General features: G+C 33.7%; 2 protein-coding genes across 3 annotated transcripts; one reads left to right on the forward strand and one right to left on the reverse strand.

Annotated features, from left to right (window-relative positions):
• On the forward strand, window positions 1-10,103 carry LOC137920160 (proton-coupled amino acid transporter-like protein CG1139). 2 transcript variants are annotated; one of them, XM_068763422.1, is made up of 9 exons: window positions 1-97; window positions 2,686-2,776; window positions 3,429-3,488; window positions 4,167-4,317; window positions 5,078-5,284; window positions 5,865-6,134; window positions 6,553-6,731; window positions 8,738-8,919; window positions 9,490-10,103. In XM_068763422.1, exons 2-9 carry the CDS (start codon window positions 2,706-2,708, stop codon window positions 9,759-9,761), a joined length of 1,392 nt encoding a protein of 463 aa, XP_068619523.1. In that variant the 5' UTR covers window positions 1-97; window positions 2,686-2,705; the 3' UTR covers window positions 9,762-10,103. The 2 variants fall into 2 exon arrangements, with proteins under 2 accessions (XP_068619523.1, XP_068619514.1); XM_068763413.1 differs by having other exon boundaries at window positions 2,695-2,776.
• Window positions 10,104-11,283: 1,180 nt separating this feature from the next.
• LOC137921432 (outer dynein arm-docking complex subunit 3) lies at window positions 11,284-19,264 on the reverse strand. Its single transcript, XM_068764195.1, has 11 exons — window positions 19,165-19,264; window positions 18,870-19,069; window positions 18,663-18,767; window positions 18,296-18,466; window positions 17,945-18,193; window positions 16,866-17,011; window positions 13,559-13,705; window positions 12,639-12,790; window positions 12,364-12,462; window positions 11,884-12,051; window positions 11,284-11,411 (listed from the first exon to the last, which is right to left on the reverse strand). The coding sequence occupies exons 1-11, from the start codon at window positions 19,262-19,264 to the stop codon at window positions 11,284-11,286; spliced, it is 1,665 nt and encodes a 554-aa protein (XP_068620296.1).
• Between the last annotated feature and the right edge of the window lie 1,166 nt (window positions 19,265-20,430).

Raw genomic sequence — 20,430 nt, forward strand, 5'->3', positions numbered from 1 at the left:
CCGGCCGCTGTGATATCGGATTCTATTCTATTCAACAAAACCGAGCATCAAATAAGAGGCCGGCCTAGTTGTCATCTGACTGCCGTTACATCTGCAAGTATGCTTACTATAAACTAAATTTTAACTTTTTTTTTTTAATACACTATAACTCTATAAACTAAGTAATCGCAAAAAATAAAAAATATACGTCTCCTATCTGTAATAAAAAAAATTACATTAAGCTAATTAACATTGTTAATTGTCTTTGTTTCTGTAATTTCTGGTCCTTTATTTGTTTGAAACCTAATTTTTTTTCTTTTTAAAATTTTACCCTCTTTTATTTATAGTAAAATGTTATAAATGTTTTTTTTAAACCACTAATTTTTTTTCTTAATTTACATAAAAGTTTAAACATTAAAGAATATTTTTAGCAATATAAATTAATACTGTAAAAATCATCTGTAATTATTTGTAGTAATAAAATTGTTTTTTAAAGAAATCAAAACTTCTGGCCATTGGTCAAAAAATCTTTGTTTTTAAGACCTATTAAAGTTTTAAAATAGCAATATTTACATAACAGAAGTAGGAGTGGCACCGCTGTTTGTATCATTACGTGTTACGCTATACGTGTTAAAAGAATTTAATACTAAAATGTCTGATCCTCAACTACATTCCTCTTGTATAAATAAAATGAACATCTTATTAACTTTTTATAAAATCGTGTTGTTATCATAGTTACATTTTCTCAATGAATGTTAATTTCTTTGAGACTAACAAAAATATACAATGATTCATTGTTAATCATTTACATTATTACAATTTTCTTTAGATTATTACTGTTGAAAAATAGAAACACTGTTGATGAGAAGCGCACGAGACACTGTCATAACCAAGTTTCGTTGAGCTGGGCAAAAGATAACAATAGAAATTAAATTGCGTAAGAACCATAACTGTGCCAAACTTTGCCAATGGCCTCCAAAATATAAGTAACAGTTTTCCTGAAAACGAAGAAATTAATTAAAATTAGCATATCTTTTATAATGCTGTTATTAATTTGTTAATTTCTATTTAATAAAGACGAAAGATAGCAATTTGGTTGTTTGACGTTTGCTTTCTTGGTTTATGGTGCCAGTTATTTTTTTAACCTAGAGCATTCGTTAACTATTGCAATTGATCTCTAACCTCTGAGATTGTTAACGATAATAGAAGAAGACCTAACCGATCCGTTTTATAATATTTTGCGTTCACTATATAATTAGGTTATCAATGCTTACAAATTGTTTACAATCATAAAATAATAGTTCTACGTTTCTTAATAATATTACTTATTAAAATATATTTTTTTCGAATTAATCTGATAGTGTGATGGCAGTGGGAATAAATCATTTACTTAAAAAAAAATCGACGTTACGGGATTCATTTTAACACCTGTTGTTTTCCACCAAGACGTAATAGTTTAATATTAAAATATTCAGATTTGAACAACAACAAACTTAGCATGTTATTTTATTCATTGGACCAAAATGGTATCAGAAAATACGCAATTTATCTCATACATACGTACTTACGAACTAAGAATGATATTATGCCTGTTAATTTTTTGGACTTTTAACAGGCATCTAATTGATCGACAACTTTTTTCTTAAATCGATTATGTACTTCACTCTGCTATGCTAACTGCTATAGTTCTGAAGAAAAATAAAGAAGAGCGTCCTCAACAACAAATATTTTAAGAAATTTTTACAATCACTACTTATATTTTTACACTTTGTCAGATAAATAGCCTAAATGAAAGCAAAAAATCAAGCGCCATAATTGCCAAGGATTCTTGTCTTTTAAATATTTCATTATTGAATTCATAGTTATTGTTTAATATTTATCGAGCAACAATAACATAATTCTATTTTGCTAGGCATCGCAGTAACTTTTACTTTAATTACAAGCTAAACGTTATCTTTTTAGCTTTTTTTGCTAATTGTCTTTGGTTTAGCTAAATTTTAAAAGCTAAAAGTAGAAAATAAATGGGAGTAATAATGTACATCAATAAAACTGTTTGAGAGGAAACAAATTATTTTAAAATAATTTTCTCGAGTCATGAGTCAACTGCTTGTTATAAATAGTTTAGCTCATTACTTCCTGGAGTAGTCCAGGTGGACATCCGGGGGGGCGAGTTTTTTTTACTTTCGATAGCGAATAAAAGTTCAGCGGCTGTTACTTATAAAAACTTGCATATTTTGTATTCAGTACAACGTGTAGAGACTTGTACAGCATCGAGAATATGGATTATGGTAGAAATAGATGCAGGGATTCCATCAATAGTAACTAAATTTTGAAATAAGGCCCTGAAACATTAGATTCTAAGCTGAGATAGAGGGACTGACGGCTTAATTACAGTTATTACAGTCTCAAGGAATTAAAATAATTGAACCCGGTATCTGTTACATTCATTATTCAGGAGATATGATACGTTTCAAATTAGTTGCCAGGTAAATTAGAATCAAAGAAATTAAAAAAACGATCCGTGCGGATAAACGTAATGAATTATTATCAAACATCGCTTATTATAAATAAGATGCATATAAAACTTTTAAAATAATAACTTATTAACAATTACTTAAAAACATTTTGAAAAATTTGTTATAAATTAACTTAAAGAATTATTCACAAGAAAATAATGAAACCAATTTAATACATCTTTTTCATGAGAACACGTAGATTAAAAGAAAATGGACGAAAAGATGGAAACTGTTCGATTGCAAGCGTTGACACATGATGGTGTTCCAGCCAGCCCCGACAAGTAAGTAAAAGTAAAATTTAACAGCGGAATATTTATTTAGATTACCATCATTATCATTTCAGCTATCGAACAACTTCCGACGACCTTAACAATATTGTCTGCCCTCATTGTGAGTGGACGTTCTACTTTACTTTTGTATTGTTATTATTGCTAGTACATAATTTTTTAAGCAACTAAATGTGCAACGCCCTAACCAGTTTAATGATATAGCTTGCACATTAAATAGTAGTGCTGCGTAATATTTTGAAAAATTAGACCACTAAAACGCTGTTGTTAGTGTACTTCTGATGTAGACTAACTACAGCTATTGGTTAGTAACAACAATAATGCATACGCTGGGCCTGGGACTTGTAGTTCCAAAGTATAAGAAGAAATGAGTCGCCCCTTAACAATATTGTTAATATACATATATAAAACAATTCATTTGTTTGTGTTTTATAATCATGTATTCAATATTACATTCATAGCTTAATCATTATACATCAATCGTGAAACGTGACTTTAAAGTTTAAATTTAACTACAATAAGCTCTCCTACTTGTATCAAAAAGATGAAATAGCTACAATAAGCAGTATCGTAATTGCTTTCAAGTAATGTTTAAACTTTTGATTTTACTTAAGATAAAACTAAAACGTAAGTTTCTTTTTTATAGAGAAGAGAATTCGGAGGAATATGATCCGCATCTCCATCGGCAATTAGAAAAACCTACCAAGTAAGTTACTTTTTTTACTTCCTAATATAATTCTTATTAAGTATTCAAGTAAAAGTAATTAATTATTTAGAAATAAAATAGTTTGTTTTTATGAATTGTAATTATATATTTTGTTTTAAATAGTTCACGTAATTAACGTGTAAACACACAAGTTGTCCCCCACCCGCTTCGCATATCCTGTTCTGCCGTTTATGAATGTAATTTTATTAAATCCATTCTTGGTAATTTTTCATATACCAAAATAATATATCCTGGCCCATTTTTAAGCACCTATAAGAGCTGTTATGAAAATATGAATTTTTGCACACACACTCAACTCTTCTTGTGTGTGTAATTTTCTAAATTCATAGCTGATTTTTAATTTAGCAAACTAAATATTTCTACAATATTTCACGTTTCTGAGCCTTATAATTTCAGAGATACCGCATAGTTAGCGCATAGCTAAAAGACTCTAACATCATCTTAGTATTAGCAGCAAGAAGTCCACCACTGGACTTAAGTCTCCCCCAGAGACTGCACGTAGAACCGAAGTAACGCAGCCTACATCCTGCAGCCGTACTTCGTCGACCTTAACCATGTCGTCTATCCACCTGGTGGTGGAATGTCTTACGTTGCACTTGCCGGTCCGAAGTCTTCATGGATTCAGTCACTATAATTGAATTTTGTATGTCGAAACAGTGACTTGGAGACGTTAGTGCATTTGTTGAAATGCAGTCTTGGCACCGGTATACTTGCGATGCCGCAGGCGTTTGCCCGCGCTGGTCTGGTCACCGGCATCGTTGCTACGGTACTCGTTGGCATCCTCGTCACACATTGTCTACACGTATTGGTAAGTGCTATATTCAAATTTAGCCAAGCACTGTTTAACTTTATTCTAAATATAAAACAAATATTACTCTCTATCTGGTACTTTACTGGGCTCCTATGTAATGGCATACATTAACTAAAAGTTACAATCTACAGGAACTTTGATCTTAAAGCGTGTCTGGTACCGTTGTGGCAGAGCTCATAGCAAATTCAGGTTCTTTTTATTATCATTAATACAGTAATAGTCCAATTAATTTCCAAGGTTTTTAGCGCTTAAAAATCTTTAACATTATTAAAGGATTTTTCCACACGTTGAATGAACGTGTTAAATTTATTTTTATATTTTTTAACTTATCAAATGGAGTTTTGTGGTTACATATTTAGTGATTGGCTATACGATGATTCACGTGTGAGCACCGGAGATCGTGACAACCAGCGTAGTTGGAACAATTACGGTGCGTTACGCATGTAGAATATCGCTGTGCTATGGGAGAGGAAGTTCGCTCTTCATTTTATACGACGTCTATTATAGTTTTGCAATCGATGAATACGACAACCACAAGTAGATAGGAAGTGTTTAAAAAAACGTAATACGCTTTTGTAATTTTTCTCTATAATCCTTTTAAAATTTATTGCCTATTGAGATTTACAATAAAGTCTTGTGGGATTGTATTTTATCTATTAAAATGTGTTTTGACTACAAATTTATTATAGAAGTTTTTACCCGAATTAGCTTTATTTGGATTTATATTACTATTAAAAAATTAACTTTTTCGCGAAAGGTTCGATCACAATATTCTGCGTGCAAGAAACTTCAAGTGCCGCTGCTTTCTTATCCCGCTGCAGCTGCAACAGCTTTTAGCAATGGACCACCATCTTTTAGAAACTTGGCAAAGCCCTGCGCCATCACTGTGGATGTGTTCCTGGTCGTTTATCAACTTGGAATTTGCTGCGTTTATATCGTGTTCATTGCTGATAATATAAAAAAGGTATTGATAAAAATATATTGATTTATCAACTTTAAAATAACATAAACCAATAACAAAATTCCAAATTTTTACAACGAATTAGTTATTTATATTATCTTAACGTTCCTAAAATAGAATAACACAAAAAACAATTTAGACAGTTGATTGAAATATTGGAACATAAGATGTCAAAGTGGAATCCACAGTGGTCATGCGAGACCACGTACTTTATTTCACGTGGTGAACTTCCGTTGACCGCTGTCCGGAGGCGTGGCGAATATGCTACAATAGAGGTAGAAATGAGCTCCCTAATGGATTAAGTGAGCGGGCATCCTCGTATCATACGTCAATATTCATCAACTGACACCGCTTCGTTCGTATACACTTGACATGAGTGGGACGCTTACGAAGTTATAGCGGTTTTTCGGGCACCGACATGAATTATGTATTTGAACTTTTTTGGAACGTATGTACATGTGGTTAGTATTATTTTCTTTGTTTATATAAAACGATAAACTTTAATAAAACACTCTACGCACTATTAATAGGCACTTAATGTCAATGCGATGTTGATTGTCAAAATTGTATTATTTGTTTTCAGGTCTGCGATCCTTATTATGAAATGGCCGTAGAAATCCATATGCTAATAATATTGATCCCCTTGATCGGATTTAATCTGATCCCCAGTCTCAAATTATTAGCGCCATTTTCGGCCTTGGCAAATCTGATGACATTCGTCGGTCTTGGAATCGTAATCTACTTTTTGGTGTCCGGAAAAAAATCTGAGGAGCCATTAGACCTTTGGGGTTCTGCCGAAACATTCCCTCTATTCTTTGGAACCATACTTTTCGCCTTAACTGCTGTAGGAGTGGTAAGTCGTATACAAATAAGCGATATTAGTGAAACCAAGCCGAAGCGACTTTATTAATAAAAACATATATGCCTTTGCGACTATATAAATTGCGCCTAATAACACGCGAACTATTTAATTTTTTCTTCTTATTTTTATAATACCCACAATACCTTTGTTATTACTAATGTATAGTTGCAATATGTTAATATAAACAAGCTTCTTGTAAACAATATCGTACATGTTCTATCATTTTGTATTTAACAATATTACTAATGAAAATGATATAAACGTAAATTACAATTATGCAATTACTATAAAAAAATTGTTAATTATTTCTCGTATTTCCTTTTTTTATGAAATTTAATATAAGTTAATATAGTTTGGTATAAAACAAATGTCAAATGTTTAACCGTGTAGAATTTTCATTGTTACTTAGGTAATCGCATTAGAGAATAACATGAAGACTCCTAAATCTTTTGGTCGTCCTTGTGGAGTGTTGAACACCGGTATGACTTTCATCGTGCTGCTATACGTGGCTGTCGGTGCTTTGGGCTATGTTTTTTGTGTCTCGGAATGCAGCGACTCTATAACACTAGACTTACCAAAAGGCGATCCGTAAGTGTCAATAACTTTACTACTTACTTTTACTTACTTTGGTTTCTTTTTTGGTTTTTGTTACAAATAATATTAGTGTAGTCAAAATTTTAAAAAACTTAAAAACAAGCAATGTTGCAGCATAACATATAATATTCATGACTACCATGTCGAACTATTGGGTTTTTATAAAAATGTTGGCTTCAATTGTAACTGTTTAACAAATCTATAGATAACTATTACGTTACACACTTTACAGATGAGTGAAGTCGTCCCCGAATATTTGCTAACAAGCTTGGATAATTCCCAGACGGTGACGTTTATAGTATAATAGTACGATACCGCTTCGTGTGGCCCGCACTGCCTTTTGTGCTGTGTTATTTCATACATTCCATTCTTATAAATTTTTATAATGCCCAAAGAAATAAACGGGACAACTTTTCAACAACCCACGTGTGCGTCTACGCGGCGAAAGGAATATTCTTATTAAATTTCAAGTCACCAAATCATACGGTTCTACAGATGTCGTGATGTGTCAGTATAGGTGAATATCTCTATACTATACGAAAATAACTAGACAGATATATTATCACTTATCCTTTATAATATACAAGATATTCAATTCAAATCCTATATTGAGTGTATAAATTCGTTACAAATACATACGAGTATAGCATATGGTTTACGCGACATTTGTAATACTAATGATTGTAGTATATTATCAAATAAATCAATAATCTAGGATGTAACAATTTGCTATAAAAGTGAATCGAATCGATCAATTGATAATGACGTAACAATAGAGCAAGGCAATTCTAAGTAACGAAGGGCGAAGTCCGATTCGGCGCCAAGTCTATAGCTCAGAACCTTTTAGTCTCAACAATCTATTACACAATTTTTATTGGCTTATTACTCGTGTTTCATTGTATATGCAAATAATACACCAGTCATACGCTACTCGAAAAAACCCGAGGGATTAATCGGAAGAGAGAGAGCATTGCTCTATTATTTTGTTAGCGTTATTGTAAAATAATAATATGTAAACGTCTACGAATATTTTTGTTCATGACTCGAATAGGTCTGAATTTCAATAAGTGTTAACAATTTTTATTTTTTACTTACTGTCACTACAGAATTGCCAATAGTCAAAGGTATCGACATGTCGCGCAGCCCTTTAAAAATATATAATAAATAAAACGTAATCAGAGTGACCACTGTATTTGAATTGATTATTGTATTTGTCTATCTTTGTAATTAACAATCATTTTTGACTTGGATTGATGTCGAGTTTGAAAGCTTGAGACAATTTACTTAGACCATTAAGCCCAGGTTCATCCAGGAATAGGGATAAGGTATCCCCTGCATGTGGTAAGAGGCGACTAAAAGGGCATCGGATTCACGGGCGTAGAGGGTAGGGGCCTTCATCGTCCGCTTAATGCCTATTTGAGAAGGGCAGCAGCGCGAAGTAATCTCGAGTTACTGCAGTACGAGAACCCCAGGGGGAGGCATAGCTTTCTCCCTGGATGTATCTTGGCGTAGTACTGACGGGCATCTGGTAGTAGGAGATCAGGCGGTGCCTCCAAAGGTACAGAAGATCACCAACGAGGGGGTTTTAATGGGTAGGAATCCCATAACCCTCTTCTTTCCCCAGGATGTCAGGGTATCTTGCATCCATCTAGAAGTTTACCCCCGATAACAAAAAGAAAAGTCACTTATTTGGAAGTTATGTTAATATATAAGCATTTTATAACTGATTTCCTCGTAATTTTTCCAAACTTCTTCGTCATAAATATTTCGCTCTTCGCTTTCGCTTCGACTACGAGCGAAAGATGTCCACTTCTAGACATTAGCTTCGCCCATAGATCTTGGTATTTTAATTAAAACGTGAAGAAAAAATAGTCAAAACTGGTTGACCCGATCTCGTTTTTAGCGCTTTTACTGACAAATTATATTTATTTAAATAATATTTTTGTCCAGACATTAAGGTTGCCGGTGTCTGCGTTAACTCATTTTAATTTTAATTCCAGATTGGCTACAACAGTGATTGTAATGTTTGCAGTGGCTATCTTCATTAGCTACGGATTGCACTGCTACGTGCCAGTAGAAGTTCTATGGAAAGGCTACCTACTTCCTTGGCTCGAGGATTCTGGATCTAATCGACTAAGACTTTGGGAATATGCGCTTAGAGTTGCTCTCTGTTTACTTACCTGTTAGTTTTATTTTGACCTTTTAAGAATATAACGCCATATACATAAGATCATTCATGTATACTGTCTTCCCACAATGTTAACAAGAGCAAATACATAAGTGATCTCATCGATTTGTAATATTGAGCTAAATATATGTTTTTATTGGAGTAAAATGTTAATCTAAATCTGTAATTTGCAAGGTGCGGACGTATTCACTTTCTCTTGTGTTTAATGTTTATACATATCAAGTTATATAAAGTATTTCAAAAATAGTCAGGTATGGGTTATAATGAAAAGTAAGATAAAAAATAATCGCCTATCCCTTATACATGCTTAAAGAATGCTCTTTTTAGAGCACTATAATAACTCTATTCGATGAATATACATAGTGTAATAACTATAAACAGGAAATTTATTAAGTTTCAATAGTTTTTTTTTCATTAATACTGTTCCTTTTTGGAATCCTTTCATTTAAAATTAAATGACAGTAAAACACTACTAACTTTCTTCGAGCTGATAAAATTGTTATCATATTTCCTACACTAGATTCTTCAGTATTTTTACACTAACGTTCACGGTTATTTTTTCAGTTGTTCTGGCAGTAACGGTACCACGTCTGGGACTGTTCATCTCGTTGTTTGGCGCACTTTGCTTGTCAGCACTAGGAATTTGCTTCCCGGCGATCATGGAGGCCTTCCTGAAATACCCACAGAAACCGAAACTACTGTTGATAAAGGATGCATTGCTATTTATCATAGGCATCGTCGGTCTTTTGGCTGGCACATACACCGCGCTGATCAGCATCGTACGATCGTTCCAACCGCCGCCAGTGCTCGCTTTGACGATGCAAGAAGACGCATGACAACACATATTCAACAATGCATCATAAGATTCGACTTTAGCACAGTCGTAGTCTTGCTTCATCAAGGCTCCCAAGTGCCTTCGCGCTTTGCTATTAAAACGTGTTCACTAATATTGATATCGATTCTGATTTTAAAAAGAATTTTACGTGAAACAATATGTTACATTAATTGTTATATTTTGTTGTAATTTCCACCAATAATTTGTACATCAAAAAAAGAATCACAAAAAATCTATTTGCTAAATTTTGTTATTATAATTCGAAATTGAGTTTCATTAAATACAGATTTTATAATAGTTTAATTTATAAGATTAAGTTTTCGTAAAAGTTTTTTAAATTGTATTGAGGCATAATTTATGATTAAGATATGCATTGGGCATTGTTTTCTTATTTTTAATAGACTTTTAAAAGAATAAATATTTTTCACTGTAATAGTATTTAGTTATTAAATCTTGCAAAATGCCTACTTTTCGTATAGCGTAATTGAAAAATGAAAGATATCCATTCTTTATGGACATTTTTACCAAAGCTACAATATTTTATGAATTATATTTAATTTGCTTATAAGATAATGCAACTAAGTACAATGATTTTAATATTCATGAATTGTAATAACCATGATACGTCAAAGCTGTTTTAAAATAAATGGTTACAAAATAGATTTTTTGTTTTTTTTGTCTTTATGTATTGAATAATTGATTACAGATGTAAAAGCTTTAATAGGGTGAACGTATACCTCATTTCCTTTAAATTATTGTACGGCATACCCAATCCAAAAATCAATGGCTTCAGAAATAATAAATGAAGTAATGATAATATAATAAGAAAAAGTGTTTTCGGAATTCCGATTAATATGTATTAAACTTAATAATTTTAAAATTTTTCACTGAACACTTTGTACTGCCAGAAATAATGAACCTGTCAAATTCTGATTGAAAAATAATTAATGATTCATAAATCAGGCTTATTATTTCATGTAAGCTGATCTGAAATAGGTGTAAAAGCTATATAAGTTTTGCTAACAAACGAGCTGCATATCACCTCTAAAGCTTTTAACAATTAAACAAATAAACCTTTTTATATATCTAATGTGAATGATTCAAAAACCGCCATGTTCAAGCGTTTGGACAAAACAGTCGAAATGTTTCATTATTTGCGTAAAAAAAATTAAGCAAGTTGTTTGGTGAATGCGCAAATAAATATAAAATAACTTATTTTTATAAGAGTTTTAGAAAACGTATTGTACACCGGTTTTCCATCTAACATTTATTGATGTTTATGATAATTAAAAACTTTATCTTGCCAAATATATATATTGTAAAATAAACATCAAATGTATATAGTGAAAAGTAAAGATAAATTAGCAAGTTATTGAGAATTTAGAATTTCTTTTAATCATAACAAAGCCAAGTGCCTTAAATTCTTACGAACAACATCAAGTATATCAATTTGAAAAAAAAACATCTTTAAATTACAATTTGTCAGTATTTTAGACTATAGTTTGACAAGTAGCATGTTTCCTCTACTTCTTGGTTGGCTGGTCAGGCACGTCAAACTCGCTGACCTGCGCTTCTACCAGCTGTTTGCTGCGTAATTTAATGATAGCATGACTTGGCACGTTCGGATCCTCGATTTCAAACTCGATCAGTCCTGTTAAAGATTTAACTGTTTGTAGAAGCGCTTAATACTTGTCCGCAGAATAAACGAAGTGTACATGCCTGTCCCCTTTCTACCTCGAAGTGCATTAAAAAGGTTGAACACCTACTGATAATAGTAAAAATTTTATTTAATTCTTGTGCAACATTATTTATTTCTTCACACTTCAGACTAGCAAACTCAGTGTGGAACGTACGCTTACAGGGTACGAAGACGCTGGGTGTATGCCGCTTCTAACCAGTCCTATTTGGAAATCCATTGGGAAAACCTATGACCCAGCAGTGGACTTTCTCAGGTTTAAATTATAATGATGGTGACGGTGATAAAACCGCATCAATGATATTATCGTTAATGTGGCAATGTAATGGGAAGACATGTGTCCAATATTGGACATCCTAAATATGAATAGGAATAGAATTGCCGATTAGCTAGCTGCCGCATTTATTATTTACATCATATTACTAACCTCCTTCCGCAACGGCTTCTTCTTTATAACTATCACGCATAGACCTCGCTAAGATATTGTGATAAAATAGGTTAGCGTTTGCACGCACTTCGCTTGTAACATCCATCTTTGATATAGCCTGGATTAAAGTATTTAGCTTCTGCCGCGCATTGTAAATCAGCTTGTCAACTATAAAAATGTATAACACTTTGAACATCTCAGACCTGATGATTAGTTATGAATATTATTAAACTTTTAAATTTTCCGCATGTTGGGTTATTGCCATGTGGATTTCCAACGGCTAAAACGACGGTGATGATGATAAAACCACAAGCACGATACTATCATTAATGTTGTTATCGAGAGAAGTCACGTTGTACCTGCTAATGAATAGTCTGACATAATCTCTTAATAAAAAAATTGTTGAAAGATAATTGATAAAATTAAAAACGCTATTTTCTTAAGTATAAACAACTAAATACAAACTTTCATGATACTTACAGTCAGGCTCTACTTCTGGTACAGGTTGAATCAACTCATCTAGAGCATATTGAATCGCCGTGGGGGCTGTACGAGGAGCTCTCTGTATATTAGCAGCTCCTGCATGAATTAAGACACTAACATTTTTCTCACTTAATATTAACATAGATAATAAACGAAAAAATAATGCTCATCGGAATCGGTACATGTTTTTATTACACATCAAAAACCTGTACTCGTCTTCAAATGTCGACGAAAAATTAAAGAAATTAGTGTTAAATAAATAAAATATTTACCCACGCTAGACAACAATTGATTTATTTGCTGCAAAGAAGTCTTCATTTCAATTATTAATTTGCCCTTCTCGTCTAAAGCTTCGGTTAGATTTTGTTCTTCGCGTCGCTCCGCCTCTAACGATGCTTTCAGTTTGTTTTTCTCTAAAATATATCTGTAAGTTGTTTCAGAAGTATATATAAATATACGAAGATAAGCATATATCTCGTTGACGAAGGTGAACACCATAATCAAGCACGCAGGCTATGCTAATTAATATTAGTCGCATAAGGTTTATTCAGCTTATGATGCAGCCAGTATGTTTCTTCGTGTGATTATGTATTCGTGGTTTAGTGCAGCGACGGTACTTATAAGATCTTTAACCGGGGCGAGAACTTGTGACAGCCATCAGATGCCACAACTATTCTTATAGCTAAATAATAAAATCAATTAATCAATTTTCAGTCATCTTAGTGATTAGTCCTTAGTGATTATACTGCCTTAGTCCCTAGTGTTTATGCTGAAATATGCTACATATTTTTTCTCTTGTAATGCGACAAATCAATAACTTATAGCAGTACAGAGTTTGAAGGGACAGGGAGTAAACAATAATTCATTTTATAATTTGAATTTTGAAAACGCTTTTATTCGCTCTATTATCATTACGTTATTTATAATTTCTGAAACGATTGATTTTTGGATAGGGTGTACCATACATTAAATGATAGCAAACGAGCTATGTAATCCTGTATGAAACGCTTTCTAGTCAATTTAATATTTATAAAGTGTTTTAAATAAGATTTATTTATACACACTGACACCAAAAAGCCTATTGCAATTATTAAAGAATTCTCATTGCCGTTTGTTTAAAGTGATCATAACTTTAAAAGTTTTAAAAAATGTGCACACATTTAATTTGTACAATAACTGAAATGTGACTCACTGTGCAGTCTGCTCCTGACCGACATTTTTTAAGGAATCGAGCATCAGGATAGCGTGTTTACGGTCCTCTATCAATGCGTCTCTTTTCATACTGTTTTGTGTTAACTGCGTCATCAAGCGCTCAGACTGGTATCTTTGTTCCTTCAATCTTAAACATTAAAACTTATTTTTATATTTAAACATATATATTTATTATACCACATTTACGCATATATCAGATAATATGCTGTAGCGTTATCCCTTATACTTATATATATATTACATATTATTTAATTTGCTCCGAAGTTCACCATAAGAACTTACAGTGAACTTCGGATAAAATAATATTTGGCAATTAGTATTACTAAACTTTTACGATTACAGCAAGCAAATATTTGAGAATTGTTTTGTGTAGAAAATATTAAACACAAAAGCTTAAACAACATTACCCAATGCCATATCGCCACCGTGACAACTTTTGCTCTACCCGCATCCAACTACTCGCAACTTTGACTGTCGTCGGTACATCTGGACGAAGGGCTACCTACACCGTATCTACCGATATTGCCACTCGAGAACCTTTCGTGCCCGACGTCGTCGTCGATTGCACGAGCGATGTGCCCCACTACGATTTCAGATGAGCAATTCTACAAGCTACGCCGGTGACCTCGTTTCTTCTACGGATCGTCACAATTCTGTTTCGTTTTAGCAAGTAAGCTCCAAGCGTCGTTGCCCTCTCTATTGCTGAGTGACCTCTGAGTGACCATGGCCCTTTTTATAGGGGTAAAAGATCACGTCTCAGATCCATATAATATCACTGGCAACGGCACACTATGGTCAAAGACCTCGCTTCAGAAGTTCCCGAAAAAGGCTTGGCATGGTTCAAAAATTTTATACTATACTATAGTACAGATTTGCGATTGAGTTTCGCAATGTATGGGGAGAAATTGAAAAATACATCATTGGGAAAAAAGTTGCAGTTATTTAGTTTTAGTACGATATATTAAGAATTTAAGAGTATAAATAGATATAGCATATTGATCAATAAATATTTCAGTGAGTCCATACAAAAATTTATTGTTTTTTACAAATGTTATTTCCGCCCCGCTTATTTCAGGCCATTGTCTTCATTTGATATCTTTGAAGCCCAAAAATATATTAGTAAAATTATATAATATATATAATTATATATAACTGTTATAATTTATGATATTACTATGCACATGAACTATTTACCTATTTAATAAAAGTAATGATTATGTAAATCAGTTTGTTATTCGTTCTATTTAGTATAATTAAAACATATCATAAACACATGTTTATGATATGTTTTAATAATTTAATAAGAACAAGTAAGTACTTGACATAGTTTCTTTTCTTTGTTGTCCTTTAAGTTTCGATATGACTTTTTTATGAAATCCGCAAAAAAAATTAGATTTCACGATACTTATTTCCGGAATAATTGTCATAACACTTAAATGTAGTATAACTTGACAGATATTTTGTAGTCTAACATTATTAATTAAAAATATGTGTCAGCTTTGACATCGGCTTCTGTATCAGCGACTCCATGTGCTACAGTGACGGCGTCGGCATCTGCGTCCGCTCTTACGTCCGCTTCAGAGTAGGTGACTACATTAGCGTCAGAATTTTAAGTGGGCGCCGGTGTTCGCAACTTCTCCCATAACTGCGTCGGCAACAGCCACGGAGATGGCGTCTGCGGTGGATCGGCGTCGAAAGTAACCCGTTTTTGGCGTGGAATCAGAAAAGGCGCTACTGTTGACTTCGTAACTGGGACGGTATCCGCGTCTGCATTCGAGTCGGCGACAGCGACGACTTCGGCTTCTGCTCCTACGCATGTTTCGGTATCTCGTCAGCGTCAGCGGTGAATTCGGCATCAGCCTATGCGTCCGTTTCGGAAAGGCGTGGTCGTCAGCGTCGGAGGAGGTGTAGTAATTCTTATCAGTTCTGGATAATGCCGATGAAGGCCCCTAGATAACAACGCTGATGCGGTCTTCGGCGGAGAGACTGACACACCGAATCCGCAACTGACAGGGATTGCCACGCCTCCTTCGACGCTGGCGACCACGCCTTGCTTGAAACGGACGCAAGCGCAGATGCCGACTTCACCGCAAAAGGCAAGGCCGTCGCCGACGCCAATGCTGACGCTGATGCCGTCCCAGTTCCGACGTCAAAAGTAGCGCTGTCTCCTACTCCGACGCAAAAACGAACTACTCTCCTACCCTGACCCACCGCTGACGCCATCTCCGTGGCTGTGGATGACGCAGATATGCAAGAGGTTGTTGACACCTACGCCGACATAAAATTCCAACACTAATGCCTTCACCGACTATATAGCGAAGGTAAGAGCCTACGCAGATGCCGACGCCGTCACAGAAGTAAATGGATTCGCCGATACAGACGCTGATGTCAAAGCCGACGCATATTCTAAAACATATGCCGACGGCGATAGAACCAAACAAATTGATGCACTTCTAATCTGACGCCTACGCCGTTGATGTCTGGTCTAACTAAGAAGTTGACGCGTTCGCTGACCCCGAAGCCTAAGCTGGCACCAACGTAGAAGCGACCTTAGTATATAAAAAAAAACTCCGACGCTTTTACAGGCGCCGACAAAGGTCCCTAGACATCGACGCTGAAGCGGTTGCCGATGGAGAGATTGACACCGAAGCCAAATCGGAACTGACATGGATGCGTACGACCCCTCCGCTGTCGCTGATGCGACGTCGAGACAAACGCAGAAACTAAAGCCAATTTTTGCACTTTACTGCGTAATCGCTTAAGTAATTATAGAACTTGTATAAATAGCCTATGCATAAAAAGTCGATTTCAAATTAGTGTATTGAAACAAAACATTTTTTTGTTATTGAACTACTAATTCTTAATTTTTGGTTTGACTATGACCTTAAAAGGTATTTACTTTTTATTAAAAGTTGTCCATTAGAATTAAGGGAAATAAGTTTGATGAATATGATGATGTGAATACTGTATAAAACACAGTTTTATTAACACGTACATAACTTGAGTCTTACTTTTTTAGTCCTGTAGTCTATCCAATGTATGTGTACCTGCCAAGTTCTGACTGATGGATCTTGGGAATTGTAAACATTTTATTACATATTTGCCGCCGTGATTTATTATTAAGTAATTTTTTTGTGTCTGCGATGACTTGTCGCTATGGTATTATTTTTTTTAGGTTTAAGTGAAAATTTATAATATCTTTTAATATGACCGACGACACTAAGTATATTAAATATAACGTAATATTGCTGATAAATAATGATACACAGAGATTTCAAAGATTTTACCTTAATAGTATTTTATCAAAAGAAGACACTAATGTTCCTATCTGAAGCCGTTTGCAAATGCCCATAACTTCTTCGAGTTCCCAATGCACAGAGTGAAGACTGACATTATCCTCTTCCTCGTACAAGTCATCGAGATTTGTTGCTTCCTATAAGTATTAACAATAAGTATGCCTAAGCCATACAATTTTTAAAGTTTATATGTTGCCGTTGTTAATAACTTTGTTCATCTTTTCGATAGACGCCCATTAGAAGGCACAGGTCTTCGCCAAATATAGTCTTGAGCTGTCGGCCCTACTAATTCCCGCGACCTTTACTTTGAAAATCAAAATATAATTTCGAAAACATTGTACTGAACTTTTTGAAACAATATCTTTATAGGAATTTATAGATTATTAACTATTGGAGTTAAACCAGGTTCGCTACTCATCATCATTTCAGCTCATTATTTATCGGATCGACAAGCGCCCATGGTCTCCACTCTACAACTTTAAGATAACAGCGACCATCTGTTCTACCCGCTATGTAGCCTGTCCATTGTTACTTCGATTTTTATAATTGTTTTAATATAATACAGTTATACTTACAATATTTATTTAATTGCAGATAACGTTTAAATAATTATACATTTAGTGCAATCTAAATTCAACTTTCTTATTCATATTAGTAGACAGACTATCACTGTTGCCAGTGCCATTTCCAGATTCCGCGGATTCGAAGCGACAGGGCACAGTGGGTCCCCAACCCGAGACCTATTTTTAAAAAGCGAAACTCTTGGGCTCGCGAGGAATCCTCAGCACAGTCCGGAGCGTACTATATTTCACCGGATTGGAAGGCCGCCGACTGTTACGGAGGTCATTCCATGGCGTGATTATGCCCAAGGGCCTCTGCGAGAGGACCTCGGGTTTTCTTAGCTTCATTTAAAAATGCATACATGCCAGTTAATCTCATTTTATTTGCAGATCTTAATTCTAGGATAGCAGATACTATTAGCTGAATTTGAAAGTTTCAAAATATTGTAATTAAGAAAAGTCTCACATTTGTACGGTGTAATAGATAAATAGTCTAATTAAATTACTTGCCTCTTTGCGTATCAGATTTGGAAAAGAATCAATTAAATAAGCGACTTCCCGTCTTACGAGTTTCAAAGTTCGTTCCCTCTCTTTCATATTTGTTTTAATTTCCTTCTCTAATTGGTTAAACTCGAACTTTCTGTCGTCTAAATACTCCATAGCAAGTTGACCCATTTCAGTTGCACCCATAAGACATTTTCCCTGAGCTCGACAGTCGAGTTTTAGTGCGTCCAAAACAACCGTAAAATAAGAAGAATCCTGTACAAAAAAAAATTAAAACCAGGAATGCTATTTACTAAGTATTGTTCCTGGTGAATAAGAACAAAATCCACAATCAAAAATGATACATGATTACTTAACCTTTTTTAAAATGTCCAAAATCTTCTTATACATAACTTTAATAGCTAAGGCAGCATTTTTTTTAATATTAGCACTCTGGACATAGTTCGCCACGGCTTGTTCCTTCTTTTCAGCCGGCAGTTTTCCTCCCACCTCGTATAAAAGCCTATCACGTAGCTCTGCAGACACGAGCTGTGAAACAAAAGTAATATACATATTTAGACTTCCAAATTAAAGAATTACAAACTCTTTCTGTTACTACTTCAGCTGTTTTATGAAACTTAAACAAGTTAATAGCCAACTGCACGTTGCAATATCAAACAACTTTGAATGCAAAAAAATTTCCCCTTTTTCTTTACACTGAAAAAATAAAGCATGCTTTAATAACCTGAGTTAGACGAAAATTTTCCATTTTCTTTTTCTTTGTAAACCTTATGCGATCCAGTTGTTTTCTTTTATTAAAGTTTTCTTGGTGTATACTTTCTAAAACTCTCTGCAAAAAAATTAAGATAAAACATCATGCTCTTAGAAAATAATTAAAAGAAACGTAGTTATAAGCAACAAAATATGTTTATTAGCTAGTGAAGCATCTTACATCAGCTTGACTATTCATGTATGTCAACTGCAACCGTCTGTGCTCCTGAAAGGCATTCCTCAAGAACTGTTTATCTCCATAAACAGCTACGCCAAGTTCTTGCCTTTTAGTTGAAATATCTTTTCGCAGTTGACGAATGTCACGCGAATAACGTCTTTTCTGTTTTGCTAAATCCCCTTCATGGATTTTTCGATCTCGTTCTGTGAATAACAGATTACACAACAGTGCCGGTAACCGATAAACACGATGTCTTCATATTTTACATGAGTTTTTTTTTTACTTCAAAAACATTTACCGTATAATTTGATGAGTCCACGATATTGATTGATTTTATCCTTTATCACCCAATTATCGTCTTGCATCCCATGGATGCGCACCTTTGCAAGCGATAGCATTTTTAATTAATAATCGATAATAAATTAAATCACAAAAATAAGTTTCTGTTATATTAAATAACACAATTGACAGTTCCACTCCATTTCTGCAATAGCAGTCAAAGTCAAATTTACTTTTTTAACACAATTACATAAATTAAACCCATATAGCCTACGGAAATATTACCGTACCAGAAATTCACTATACTTTTTTACACTACCATTTAACACTAAAGTTTTATAGCAAAATTTTTACATTTGTTATTATTCCTCGTCATTGGAATTTTTTTAATTATGATATATTATAGTAAGCAGATTATGAATAGTAAATTGTTATGAACTGAGCAAATGCATCCTGATACAAAGTATGAGAGTTTGTTTTTGATAATCCAGCAATAAAATGTAAAAATGCCTGATATTTACAAGATTGATTAGAAAACGTGCTCTAAAAATACTTACTAAATAGATTACAAATGAGACTATGAAAATAAATTTCACCTTACGGTATATGCAAGACAATGGTTTATTTCAATTGTTTAAAAATAATAATGATACGGGGGATTCTCACCAATATTCAAACACAACATGAATACAAGAGGAAAAGAAAAATTTTCGAATGTTCATGTGCATGTCTTTATGCAAATAAAAACCTTAGGTGGACAGAACAATTATAAGAAAGGCTACAAATTCCGAAATAAACTCCATGTAACCGATTGGAAAATAACTACCCCGTCCTGAAAAATTATTTATTTACTGTATTTAATATTCTTTAGTGTACACGCTAGGGTACATTTAAATAGATTCATAATAATAAACAAAATAGTACAAAATGCGGTCTTATCACACGAGGCAATCTCTTATAGACAATCATAGTATGGAAACAAGAGAAGTGTAAATAATGGGTAGTTAATGTGTACAAAACATACATATATACAAACATACGTACTTAATCAAACATACATATGTATATAGCATTTATATTTATTATAAATATTATATATTCCAGTAACAAATAAGAAGTAAGAAACAAATAACAAGTAAGAAAAAGAAATGAATTAATCATAAGATAAATAATCGCAGGTCTAGTAATTAGTTCTTAACCATTTTCTTTTAATTTTCTCATGAGTATTGAAAAGAAATTGAAACCTTGATTTGAGATAGGAGGGTATGCGGATTAAAAAGAATAT

The sequence above is a fragment of the Battus philenor genome, unplaced genomic scaffold, assembly GCF_028537555.1.
Source record: "Battus philenor isolate CCGP_79_NKW_IND1 unplaced genomic scaffold, ilBatPhil1.0.hap1 SCAF_1, whole genome shotgun sequence".
Classification (NCBI taxonomy): domain Eukaryota; kingdom Metazoa; phylum Arthropoda; class Insecta; order Lepidoptera; family Papilionidae; genus Battus; species Battus philenor.